Source organism: Megachile rotundata, chromosome 4, assembly GCF_050947335.1.
Source record: "Megachile rotundata isolate GNS110a chromosome 4, iyMegRotu1, whole genome shotgun sequence".
Taxonomy (NCBI): Eukaryota; Metazoa; Arthropoda; class Insecta; order Hymenoptera; family Megachilidae; genus Megachile; species Megachile rotundata.
The window spans coordinates 20,067,916-20,082,221 of record NC_134986.1 but is presented as its reverse complement, the minus strand read 5'-3'; the positions used below and the strand labels follow the sequence as shown (position 1 = coordinate 20,082,221).

General features: G+C 43.7%; 1 protein-coding gene across 3 annotated transcripts in view; it reads right to left on the bottom strand.

Annotated features, from left to right (window-relative positions):
* Nucleotides 1-14,306, bottom strand: part of LOC100879512 (protein gustavus) — a 179,099-nt gene that overhangs the window by 48,129 nt on the left and 116,664 nt on the right. The window contains exon 2 of one of the 3 annotated variants that reach the window (XM_076530362.1): nucleotides 12,632-12,750. The exons of the other annotated variants lie outside the window; for them this stretch is intronic. Coding sequence (XP_076386477.1) covers nucleotides 12,632-12,750 — 119 coding nt within the window. The remainder of the gene's footprint in view (nucleotides 1-12,631; nucleotides 12,751-14,306) is intronic. 3 annotated transcript variants of the gene reach the window in all.

Genomic DNA, 14,306 nt, shown 5'->3' with positions numbered 1-14,306 from the left:
CAGTTTTTAACTGCTACTATGGGTAACGTGACAGGCTGTACTGGGGAATAAATGATCCCTAAATATACTGGAAGGAATTCACGAAAATTAAGGTACATCGGCGAAATCGACTCGTCAAGTGGCGTGTTTTGCAGCAACGCACGTTGAAAAGAAGAGTTCACGAACGGCAGTGATTGGCTGCCAAGGTAAACGCGTTCTTTCGCGATGTTTTTATTGAAATCGTCCGTTTCGCGAAGGGAAGACCACAATCTCGAAACGGCGGACGGCTGTCGCGTGTCTGCCGGCAATTCGATCATTTCACGACGATGAACGCTAATTTTTACGCGTTTCCTACCGATAACGTACTCTCCGTTTCCTCTGCTCGTCACCGTGAACGGAAAGAGCAGAGAGAACACTCGGCTCGGTTGAATCGATCCTTGCAGGTACAGAAAAAGGTCGTCTTTTTCAGGTAAGAGGTCGTTACCTATTGAGAAAGCTTCAACGACCATCGACTTCCGTTCGAGGATTCACATGGTACGCTTTGTGTTGATCTCTTCATAGAACAAGAATGCTCGCGTGGAAGAAGATGAAAAAAAATACACCAAGGAACGTCTCTTCTAATTGTCGTCGCTCTTTACACCGTATACCACGTTATTTCTTCTTCTTTTCTTATAAACGCACAACCTGGTTCCAACTGGAAGGTTCACTCTTTTATATTTCTCATACGTTTCAAAGAATATTTTCTTCATTTTTACCTGTCAGTACAGAAATTATGTTTCTAACAATAGCTAAATAGTAATCACATGACTAAAGACATTCATATATAAATTTAATTAACGTTTAAATTTAACGTTAAAACTAAAGGCTAAAGTTTTATTTTACGAACATGTTTCTATCAGCGGATTTCAACAAAATCTTTAAAACAGTATTCCGCAAACAAGAACCTTGAAAAACGAGTCATCTTTCGATCATAAAACGACATCGCCGTCGCCGGTTATTAATTTCGCATTAATTCGAGTCTTGCGTTTTGAAACGCGGAGAACCGTCAGCCCGAAGATTGTTTTTATCGCATCCGTTTCCTATTGCCGTTCGTTTTCTGCAATTTGCGCACGTCTCTTTGTCCGGCGAAAGACAGAGAACGCTGGAAACGTGATTCTCGAAGAAATCGCTCGATTTGACCCAGGCGAGCGGTTCGACCGCCGATCCGGCCAATTTCGAACTTCCACGGTTTACGACGGACACGTGAAGTCGGAAATTCCCCGTTTTTCTTTATGCGAGACTCGTGACAACTTCCCAGGGACGTTCGTTGCTTTCTAATCTTGGGAAATTCCGAAAATTTCAAACAACTCGAAACGTAGCGGCATTTAAGGTCGACTCGTTTATGATCCTCTATTGAAAACGTGAAAATTGAAGCTTACGTATTTTTAACCTACTTACAGCTGCAAGAGGGAAATTTTCTCTGGGGAAAATTTGTAGTCATTCTCTCTATTCGAGTAAAGAACGTATCGACGTGTTTTTTTCTCGTTGATTCCGAGGTAATTTATCCGAACAATTAAATATTCCGCGCACGATGCAGGTTGAAACGATTCGAAAGGGGGAAGGATCGGCGTAAATCTCCGCGAACGCGGTTAATTGAAAACTTTGTGTAAGCGTTGCAGCGAGTAATCATCGTAATTGCATCTGCAACTGTAGCGGTGTGCAACCACGAAATTAGCAAGGATTTCACTTTTTCACCGAAAGCTACGAAACTCGAGCAACGTCGTTTCCGAGCGTTCACCACCGGGAAAAGAAGTACGTACACGTTTTCTTTTCGATCGCAATAAGTCTTCTTTCGCGGTTTTCTTCTTTCTTGCAGCCTTTCTTGCTGCCAACGCGAAACACGGGATAATTTTCGTTCGAAGAAAGACAGTTATGTGGTTTTGGGTTGTTGTTCATCTCGTTAGTCCATTTTTTATCCTCGATCATCCCTTTCCTTCGTCGGGTAGACGTTCCAATTAGGATAATGGACGAGCGTATCTGTGGGTAGAAAAACGCTAAGCCATGTTTCTTCGTTTACTTTGTTTCTTTTTCGTGCTGGAATGTCGATCCGTTGTTCTCGCGTTCAAATTTTCGACGATACTCGAATAATAATTCTATCGAGTTCGGAACCATCCAACGTGGACGAAATTATTCATCGTTAGGGTTAAGAATTTCTAAATAAGTGTAAACAAATTATCGACCAAGAGACGCAGATCGGTTGTGGAACAAAGAAAGAACGAGTCAAGTTGTCTCTTCGAGGGAAACAGCATCGCACGATTTCGTTTCGGTGCACTTGATCGAAAAAGCTAGCAAAGAAGCGTCGTACGCGTATCGGTGAAACGGGGCCGAGCAGAGATAGAGAGAAGAGCATTTCGGGATGACTCTTGTCGTCGACAGGAAGCGCAGCTGGTTCCCCGAGGGATTGGCCAGCTGTTGATGGAAGGTTTAGGTATGTCGATCCTCGGCCGTGAGAAAAGGACGGGCCTGGCCTGGTCGAGTGACTTGCTTCGTGAAGCCGAGGCCGACGAGGAAGACCTTCATGGACGTGGAACAGGCTCCTTCCTTTCATCGAGAGACGGCCACAGCCTTCCTTAGAGCCCATTGCCAGAGACGGGCTTTCGATTCGATCCTGTGAGCTGTCCTCGTCCGGTAATGAGAGAACTACCGTCGAAAAATCGGCCCCAACTCCACCGCCAGATACTGTACTCGATAAACTCATCGACCACCGGTAGTCGATACCCACGTAAACATACTCCAAGTTCGTTGAAATTCGAAGCAAGTTGCCCGAGGATGTAACTTATTAATAGCTAATTCGATAGCGAGATTACGTAGCCTTTCCTTCGGGTTCAAAGACGTGCTACGCGAATCTACAACTCGGAAACATCGAGGATTGTGGCATCAAATTCTATCTATGGGTCGATGAATGATTTAGATCCCAATGAACTTGCTTCCAACATCCGGTGCGCGTGCGACCCGACAACAAAGCCAGACCAGAATTTGAAAGAAACACGTTTCATTGAGCGGCTAGCCTGAATAATTCCCATTCACGTTGCCTTCTTCTTCCCGTTCCCTGTTCGTGCAGTTTCTAGTTCGTCTGGCTACGATCTCTCCGACTTCTTTCAACTATTCCTCTTTGTTCATCAGCCATGCGTACAATTTGCGTTCATCTCCTTGCATACAAAACATCCAAACAGAGCAAAAGAAGCGGCAAAGAAGTCGGTCGTTTTCTGCAGAATACTATAATAGCCCTCGACCATCCACTTTTCCAATTATTATTATATTTATTTTACCTAACAAGTTTATATACGTTACGGCGTTAAGTCGGCACGCGATTAATCCTCCATGTATCATATGTTGATACTATGTCTATACATTGAATACGGGAACAGTAATTTTCATTAATTATAGTTTGTTAGAGGTATCATCGACACCATGCAAAAGTCTGTATGTACAGATAAAAGTGATTAAACGATCACGTTGTCGATAATGGAATCATGTATCTTAACGTCGACTCGTTACGTGGCCACACATTGCACGCAGTTTCAAGTAAAATTATTCCGAAATAGCCACATATAGAAGTAGCATAGCGAGTTTTCTAGCAAAAAAGAAAATTAATTACCGAGTAAAACGCTTATCGTGCAATATCCACGGCAAGATTAGCAGTAGTACGATCACGCTACCGTTGCGATTGTCGCACACCTGTCGCCTACTACGTACCGTTTGTTTATGTAAACGTACAGTTAGAGAGGGGAAGAAAGGAGCGGCCAAAGCGTGGAGGGGAAGGTAGCAAAGCGAGAAAATACGCCGGAGAACCGTGATTCCCTTTCTTTGTGCGAATAGTGGCGATTTGTTCTCTGGCTGGTCGCCGCGAAGCGATTACAAGTAGCGGCTTACCAACGACCATAAATCTCGGTTGCCGAGCGTTCACGCGTTAAATGCTTCGATCTCTGTTACGACGACCTTAATTCACCGCCACGGCTCGATCAAAACGATCATTCGATGCCGTGCACCGTTCCATTTGCCACAGGAGACGAGGAACGACGTTTTCCTTGCTCGGCTCGTTGAGTAACAACCGGGAATCGAGCGGTCAGCCACGTGAAAATTGTAGGAAGCGGAAACCAAAGAAAACGATATTACGCGCGCGGAACAAATATCCTTTCTTTTAACGATTCGCAAACTTTCCAGCCCGCTCTAAAACGCTCGGATGAAACATCCTCAACGATTTCCACGACTGTCCCGAGGTTTTCACGAAGCTTTATCCTTGTAAATACGTGGAACTCGACGGAACTTTGTATCGAACGAGATAAAGCGTCAGGTTTCATACTCGACGTGATAGTTCGTTAATGTTCAAAAAAAGAAACGTTTCGGTAAAGAGAATTTTGATCCAGCAAACAGCCAGATTTTCCCATGTATCTGCGAGAGAGAAAGGAGGCGGGGAGTCCTGAGAATGTAAGGATGTTTCGGGCACCCCCGGTGTATATTTACCTACTATCGAAGGGAGGACAATGCAGCCATCCTTAGAAAACACCGTCGCATGTGGGACTATCGAAATCGCAGCTGCGCCAGGTATCCTAAAAAGTAAAAGCGTGGGTGCGTGTTCGAAGTTCGTCGTCACACTTGTGCCCATCTTGATCGGCTCCTCTAGCTACATCGACAGATGTTTCTGACGATCACGGCCGCCACCGCCGTCACGATTTTCAGGTCATAACCTCCCGTTGGTACGGCAGCGAACTGAAAAGGGCCTGTTCGTGGGTGCAACAATGGAGCGTCACGATTATACAGCCCGTTGCGTCCTTCTCCTTACGCTTTGCGACGTCGTTTATCGTTGTACGATAGCTCGTCTTCCTCCTTTTCTATTTTACGGAGTCTCATTTTTTAACGGAAAACCCACCGACCTGCTTCCTTTTCATAGGATTTCTAAAGTTTTGGATTTTACAACTTCGGACTTTCCCAAGAAAATATACGACGAGCGTCAGGAAATATGGCTGTTTTCGATAATGAGTCTCCCACCGTAAAAGTCGAAGAAACTCGGCGCAGATCGTTATCTCACTCTTCTCTGTCGTTTCGCGAAATGATTCCTTTTAATCGCTCTTGATTATGAAATAAAACCCGGTTCGGAATTTGTATCTCGAGAGAAGCGTTACAACTAAGTGTTCGACCATAAAGAGGATATGACATCGGAGAGAACGTATTTCCAGGAACGTATATGCCCCGTAAAAAGAGAATCGACCGTAAACATATGATACGAGGTAGAAATAAAGAAAGTTCCAGCGTATACGGCAATTAGAAGGCGGAGTAGCAGTGTCCAAGCAGCTGGTTGGGTGCGGCGGTCGAAAAGTCGAGAGGATCGTTGGAAAACGGGACGCTCACCTTTAAAGTTCCCCGAGGAAAGTTCATCGAACCTTTCTCGGCCCAGGCAGACGCATTAAAGACTGGCTTACGCGGGTGCAGCACCAACGACACACGGCCTTTGCACGTCCGAGGGCTCCGAGGTGAAAAAGCGCGTTAAGCGAAAGGGTCGGCGAAGTGTTATTGAAAAAAACACGGCAGAGCTTTGACAAAGAGTTTCGTCCGGGGAGAATCGTCGAGGGTCGGAGAAAAACGGCGGATCACCCCTTTTACGGCGTCTTGCTACGTTAAAAAAAGGTGAAATTGGAAAATTCTACCCTCTCCAGCAGACTAAATAAACCAAGAAGCCACTGTACGCATCGGATCAGATGATTATCGCCCCTGAAACGCTTCAGACTCACGCGTCAACAGAATGTTTCAGGGAAGGTGTATCTCGAGTTACCTCTCTTCGAACTTCGCTTCATTTCTAATTACAACCGCGCTTCGTATTCGTAATTGGACGTTTAGGAACTTTAAAACTTCGGGACCTTGGAATTTCTGTAATTTTGCAATTTCGGGACTTTGAAACTGTAGGATTTTGCAACGTTCGAAGTTCGGAACTTGGAGGCTTCTCGTATAGCGAGTGCGAGCGGATTCAAAGTTACGTTGAAAAGACTAGAAAGGATTGAAAGTCGCATCGTCGGAGGATCGACGGGCTCGTGTACTGTTACACGTCCCATAGGTCAGTCGCTCGTAAATCATACGAAGCTGCGAATAGAATACCCGACATCATTTAACGATCGCTTAATTACGCGTCGATTAATATTAGACGAGCCTTTCACGCGTCCAATAAAACGGACAGATAATCAGTCTTGAGAGCGGGACAGCCACGACCACGCTTTTCGAATCAACAATCGAATCGCGGTGAAGTTAAATGATTCCATGATGGCCACTCATTCGGGCGATTAATTTCAGTTAAACTTTCAGTTAACGTTTGCAAAACATAATTCAACCAACGCGTTCGACAAAGGCAACAATTTCTCAAAACTTTCGACGTTACCAATTACATCGTTTCTCTATCTTGCTCGTATTTTTACAGTTTCTCCACGAATCAATTACGAGTGTCAAATAGAAATTCCCGTTTCCCGTCTTTTCAAATTGGGACAAACTTTGCAAACACCAGATCGAACTTCCAGAATCTTGTTTCAATTTTGTTAACCCTTAGCACTCCTATGTGGTATTTCTCTTTGATCTGAATAATTCTAACAATTTATTTGTCACATACAAATTGTGTTGCAATATATGTTTTGATTTTTTTACTTTGTAAATTAAGTTGGTAAAAGAAATGAAGAAGTGCAGAGGGTTAAATTAACCAGTTAAGTGCGTTCGACGTGTATACACGTCGAACCAAATTTCTACTGCGGCGCGTTTGAAGAACGTATTCAGAAACTAATTGTTAGTTTTTTTAATGAATATAAATGTAATCCTTTCTCGTTTTTCGTAAAGTGTATAATAATACCATTTTCCCTGCGTTCGACGTGTATACACGTCGTTGCTTGTTTTTAATTCCGCACCCTGTGCTGATTTTTTGAAACTAAATTCCACAGTTAACTGGTTAATCGATTTGCAGTCCAGGAGAATACAAAAGACGCGTGAGCAGCGGTGCCCGTTTCGTAAAAGGCTGGCGAGCAAAGATAAGCGAAAAGTCGCGTGCCAATCGCTTCCGCGTTTTGTACCGTTATTAAGCGTGGAGAAACTCGCTATACCGTGTATACAAGCAAGTCAGAAAGGCTTGACAGACTATCGGCTCATAATTTCTTCTCCCTTTGACTCGAAGCTGAATTTAGTTGTCTCGCGACACGCCTCGAACATCGCGACCCGACTTGGACGAATTTATTTCTGTCTCCGCGAGACGAGCCGATTGGCCAGGGACGCGTTGTATCGCGTCGCGGAATTCGAGTTTCCATTAGGAGCCGAAGGACCAAGCTTCTTTGTCGCGAAATAATTGGAATTTGCGAGGGCAATTAACGGTATTAGAAAACGCTGCAAGACGCTGTAAAATTAATTGAAAAATTCGCGTTCGAAAGAGTTGGAATGCTAAAAATTACAGGAACGAAATTTCTTCGTTTTACGAGGTAAAGAAACATAAGATAGCATACCGAATAACGCGAATTTAATGATCCTTGAAGATAAGTGACCGAAAGCCGAAGATGACTTACAAATTCTATTCACGTGATATTCTAGTATTTTGGAATGACATTGTTTCGTTGGGATGCCGATCATATTAGCTTTCTCGTTAATGTACCATTATGAAGAATCAACCGATAAACGTGCGAAACATCAAAGTGCAAAGATGCCGATATCGCAGGTAATTGTCCTAAATTGGCATAAATCGAGGCGATACACAAAGGAGATCGCAAAGGGGATAAAGTAAACCGAACGCGGTGGCGACAGGCGAAAAATGTCGCGCGAACACGGCACTTTCACTCGCGCCGAGTGGCGAACGAAAAGCGTCGAAAAAATGCACGCGCCAGGGAAACTGGGGCGTGTGCGTATGTACGATCGATCAGGAATTATCGTTTGCAATCGCCTTGGGATCAACCTTGCTTTCGTTGATCGCATTCCGGGCTACGGATAGACACGGTGTGTCGTGTCTGTGTCGCCGCCACAACGCAATCAACGTCGCTGAACCAGATAATAATTCATGCGCGGAAGCTGACGTCGCTTATTTTCGCCCGACGTTCCTCGCGATCAACAAATTTTCCTGCTATCAAAACGATCGTAAGTTTACCGTTCACCGGGATGATTTGTTTGGACGAATCTCGACGGATGTTTCAAACGCGAAACTTGATTCATTTCGTGTCATATCGCGATTTATCAGAACTCGCGTTCCAAATTCGATAAAACGAATAATACGAGCTCGCGAAATTGTTAATAGTTAATGGTTGATTAAGTGACACAGCGTAAAATATGCCATTGGCCTCTTAAACTCTTGCACCTTATGGGGTTGAGTTATCATGATGCATAGCGACGTAGAAAGTTTCGAGTTTACTAGGGAAGTTTGATGTGTCCCCACGAAGTTGAGTGCATGACAGGCTAAAATGTTTAGTAACAGTCAGAATCTATGAACTTAAGTAATAACATAAGTTTATAATTTCTTCTAACCCCTTGCCTGATGATTTATTTGTCATGTGTATCTGTCAGAACTAATTATAGCTACATTATTAAAACAAAGTTGAAATGTTATGACAATTTGGTATTAAACGTTGATTAAAAAGTTCAAGAACGAGTGTGTCACTTGTCAGACTGATCAAAGTATAGCAAGGGGTTAAAACAATCTTGCAACAAACATTCTACCAAAACGTAATATCCCTCGAAAATGATAGAGAATAAATTTCAAGTTTGAATACCCATCGTTTATTGAATCTACGATTACGCACCGCTCGACAATCGAACGCTTTCCAATACGAATGAAAATATCTTAGCTGGCGTGTCATCGCTCAAGAGACAATCCCTTCTATTCTCATGAATGAAACGTAATTAGCGACGCGTGGGAGATACGAGAAGGTACATACACACGGACACGCACGATACTCTCTGGCCGTGTATCCGTGATCAAGTTAGAAAGGTGGAACGAACGGCAGCGTGGCTGGAAAACCGCGAACAACCGCTGAAGTTTGTAATATCCAGGAGAAAGGACTCGGACCGAGGACCTTGAAGTTTGATGGAAAAGGCAGATTAACCCGGCTGACAAATTGATCGGCCTACGATATCCTGCGGTGGCACGAAAACACCCTGACAACCCGGTCACCCACGCGAATTAACTCGTTCCAGTGCCATGTAATTCTCCTTCGATATCGAAAACATGCTCCGACACCGTTATCCGGTATTCCAATATTTCTACAGATTTCGTTCTTTCGGACATTGGAATTTCGGCGACTCGTTGGGATTTTTACATTCGAAATTTAGGGTCTGGAAACTTTGGGACATTTACAATTTCAGAACTTCGAGACTGCGGACAATACGATTCAATGGTACAATGGCAAATTTCTGTGGTACTTCGAAGCATTCGGAGAACTTTTTTCTATACTCAGATCGTTGTGTGGGTGACAGCTGTAACCAATTGCTCGTCCTTGCCGAAAATATGTATATCGCGAGGAATATGTTTTTGACAAATCGCGTCCTTTTCAGTAGCTGTCAGAGCTCGCGTGGCGCGCGAAGTGCGGTACTTATTTTGTCGAATGATCGATTCGGTTATGGATATAGCAAAGTATGACGGCAGCAGATTGATATAATAATCCGTGATACTCGAACGGTTAAGAAAATCAGTGCGCGATCTTTCCCTCTCTCGCAAAATGAAACTTCAAACGCGTTTCCAGGGAAACCTAGTGCCTTCGCAATTCCCTCTCCTATTCGCGAGTCTCATTTCACGAGAAATCTAACGAGAAATAAACTGGGAGAGGAAGCGCTAGCACAGCTGCCGGAAGGATAAAATTGGATGATCGCTGTAGAGTTTCGGCCGCGAAGTTTCGACGATTCCTCGACCTCGTTCGCTCATCCACTCGACGCAACGCGCCATATACTTCGAAAATCTGATATATATTTTCGAAACGAGCACGAACTGCGTGGGAGATTTGCTGGAAACTTTCCTATTATTTTTCTTCTCTATCGATACAACTTTGATAGCGACTGTCGTTACACGCGACCATTAAACATCGCCAGAACGTTTGATAATAATCTTAAACATCGCTCGAGGAAGCATAAAAAGGCTACGAGTGTATCGAATTACCATCGCGATATTGTTATAACGATTGTACGACTGTTTACTACCCGAGACAAAAGTTTTCCTACCTTTCCCAGAACGACGAGTTAATTCGTTATCCGCGATTAACCGGTTAACGAGCTACGAAAACCTTCGAACAATACGGTCTGAAGTGGTCGACGAAATTACATAAATGGCCCGAGCTCGATGGTCCTCGTGAAACAAATCGCATCGTTCCAGCTCCTTAATGCGCAATCGAGCATAAGGAAAAAATGCTACCGCACCTTATTATACGGTTCCTGTCAGGCATTAGGCAAAAATTGTTAACGACCTCGATATTCCAGCCGACGCGACCGGCTCGAGAATCACCAACGGAGAAAAAAGAACGAGATGAAAATTGGCCGATCGATGACATTTAACGTGACATTTCGTTTAACTGCGAAATTTCGCTTCTCGCGGATCAAAGATCAATCTACTTTTCCATACCCATGGTATCGATTAGCTGGCCTTTCGAACCAGATCGTAATTGGAAATTCAATTCTCACCGATCTCGACCTGCCTCTTATTGGGCGAATTAAAAAGAGAAAGGATGGTTACAAGAGTTGTCTTAAAGAGCAACCTTGAACGTAATCCCTCGAGAACAATGAACTCGTACTTTAAATAGGTATGTACAGTCAAGAGCAAATCAGCCTTTCCACAGGAAAATATGCAAGCCGCGGGGGAATAAACTTTGCGAATTTCAAAATATCCAAGTTTACTTGTTTTGAAGGAAGCCGTGTAGGAAAAATATCAAGGATGATTTCAGCTATAAATCCACTAAGTGTAACTTTTCGTTTCTGCAGCGATCCGTGGTATTGAAATAGCTAAAGAACGCAGCCCACTCCGGTGCGTTCGCACGCCGCTACCTGACAGCGTATCGTGCGTGAGTGCGTGCATTTGCGGGCACCCACACGTGGCCGACTGCACGTGCAACTTCTACATAGGCCTGAAATTAATAATGGAGCGAGGATATACGCGGTCTGCGCACGGTCACACCGCGAGACCAGCTACCGACCCGTTCTACCGGGTGACCGTTACGAGAACGTACTTTACAACGTGTAATTTCGCGAATTACGCTTCTGATTTCTCGATCCATAAACAGCTGATAAATTTTCAACCTTCCGAGCATAATTAACGTATCGCGTTTCGTGCTAAATATATTTTGCAATCATCACGCTAGACTTCCCTAGGGAATACGACGATGGAGGAACGCTCGCTAGAATATTCGAGAGGTATAGCCAAGAGCAAATCTGGTTTCCCTGGAGAAAGTAAGGCAAACAAAGGGAAATCCGTTCCTTCATTTTTCGGCGTCTGAAAACCTGCGAATATGGATATTCGGGAACTTGTTTCGTAACTCGGAAATGTGGGAATTTCGGTGGTTTGAAGATTTACGAATTAGAAAATTGGGAAATCTGTTGGAAATATCGTTATGGCTCGAGCAAAACCAATTATTATATCTAAATATTGCAACGTACGAACAGAGAAACGGACACAGTAGAAAGTGTATAAATAGTATGAAATTCTCGTTTCAGAAAATATCTATATTGTTCCGCAAGTTTATTTTCCATTCGCGGTGAAAATCGATCGATCACGTATTCAACGTGGTTTTCCACGAAGAAAAGGCATGTACGAGGGTGGAAAAAGCGGGACAAAAATGAGGAGTCCGTATGCACTAGCGTTTCCCCCACCTCCTCGACGCTATTTCGTTCGCTAATGTCGTAGGTGGTACACTCGAGGGAAACAGGAGCGTGTCAAGGGTCTCTAGATGCCTCATGCGACCCTGCTTTGACGAAACGTCCTCGATGAAAGAGTGGATCGGTGAAAAAGCAGAGGAAAAACGTGCAGGTGACACTCGTGCGGAGGTTGCGTCTATATTCTATCCTCGACCTGCCAACTGATTTCCACCGAATGACAAATTTTTTCTCTATCCGGATCTCTCATTTTCTTCGTAAAAGTAAAAAAGTTGATATCATCAAGGAGAAGGATAAAGTTCGAGACGAGAGAAAAAGGAAGAATCTCGTAAAAAAGTGAACAACGTTCGTGAGTGAAAAGTTTATATTCGCTAGCGAGAAAATCGTTTACAAATACAGTTATCGAAGCCCCGTCAAGTTTCTCACAGGCAACACACAAGTAACGACGGTTATCATATTAGATCGAAGCGTGCTCCTTTGCTTCGAAACGTTATCGGGTATAATTCATCTATTTCCAACTTTCAAAGAAGATTTCCTCTCTAACGTTCTTCGCATAACGAACCTGTCGAGGTCAAGTACGAGCGGCACGTCTGTTTCGTGCTGATATACGGCAGCTTCGAGGCATAAATATCAATGAATAAAGATTCCTGGCGGACTTCCATAAATATTAACGAAAGATCGAACCGCCTGGCTAGCCTGGCTACCAGAGTCGCGCTCGTTTGAACCGGCCACAAAGGGTGAAATTGTACCCCCGTCTATCGCGTTTTGCGGCCCCGGATCGTTCTTCGGTCCATTCGAATATCGGCAAACGTACCTGTGGTTCAGGTAACACGATCGGTTGCTAAAGCAAATTTCGAACAGCCGTCGGCGGGAAACGGTTAACGGTTCCGCCGAACGAGATCGATCTATTCCGGAAATTGTAGACCCGCTTACCTGAAACAGACAAATAAGGCTTCGTTAGGGATACCATTTTCATGCAATTTGCAATTCGATTAGTTGCGTTTAATTGCTTTCTTTTCGTTATTAGATGCCTCGTGGGATACAATCGGTTTTTGATATTCGAACCTTCGATCATTAGCGGGTTCCGACTTTGGGAAAGTCGATACTCTTCGTTTTTTACGGGTACAAGAATTAACGTACATTTGGTAGAAATCATCTTCTAAATTTTTTTATTTATCTCATCGAGGACACTTTATGATCCGACAATCAACATCTTTCTCTGTAAATTATTAGTGCTACCGATTTAGAATAAGTAAAACATATTTGCATAAAAATGAGATGTAATAAAAAAAAACCCCTAAGTGATTAATGCGTAGAAAATAACAGGTGTAAAACGCAGTAGAATGTTTAGTTAATAACGTTTTAACTGAGATATGCAAAAATAATAGAGGCGTAGTTCGCTCGCGCCCAGGTATCCGTGCAATGGAAATCGCGATGTTTACTCGAAGGAAGGAAGCCGTGCGAGTCATTTACCCTAGGTATCGTGCTCACATATTTACATGCGACAATAAGGCTGGATATGAAAGGTCTTCGAAACGCAGCAGGCACGGGAGCACGACCGACACAAAGGAAAAAGACGTTCTCCTGCGAACGGATTCGTGGTTCGAGGCACACACAGGTGACAGTGCATACCGGGTGTTTCGTTATTATCACAAAAATTTCATCCACGATCGACGACGAATCGATATGTATCGTTAGATTCCAAGTAGATCTTGTACAATCCATGTACGAGTTGACTAGAAACCAATAGGGGTAAAAGAGGAGGAATGATTACAATCTTCTAATTATGTACTGCGATATTTTCCCTTGGAATTCATAAATTGAAAAATTCGCGTAACAAGGATTATAAAGAAAAGATTCCTTTAAGACTTAACCTTTCTTGAAATTCTTGAACTCCGTAATAATTATATTCGTCTTAACGAACTAGAGCTTAGAAAACGTCGTAAAAGGAAGAGGTAAACGAAGTTTGCAACGGATCGTGAGTTCATATCATATTCATTCGCCAAGTAAAAGTAAACGAAGCGGACAAGTAGCTCGGCGGCGTAATGTAACTGAAAGGCAGGGAGGGAGATAAAAGGCGTATTAAAAAAGAAAGAGAAGCAGAACACCCGGTATGCCACGCGAGTTTGCAATCGCGTCTCGAGCAACCACGTAGAGGATGATCCGTCGTCCTTTTACCCCGTGAGCTCTTTTTTAATTCCAGCACTCTTTTGTAGTCGCGAAACTTTTGCATTTGAACGACGTCGACGACGACGAGCACCACGAAGACCGACGACGACATCGTGCTTCGTGGCGGGGTTGGTGGTAAAAAAAAAACAGGCTTTTTCGAAAGAGAGACAAGACGAGGGCATCGTACAATGGGGAGAACGGTAGAGGTCTGGGTTCCATTCTTTATTTTGCAATCGCAATTCTGCAACGATAATGCACACCGTTCTGACCCGTTCCTCTTCCAGCAGCTTCGTCACAGTTCGTATATCTCCAGAGGACTG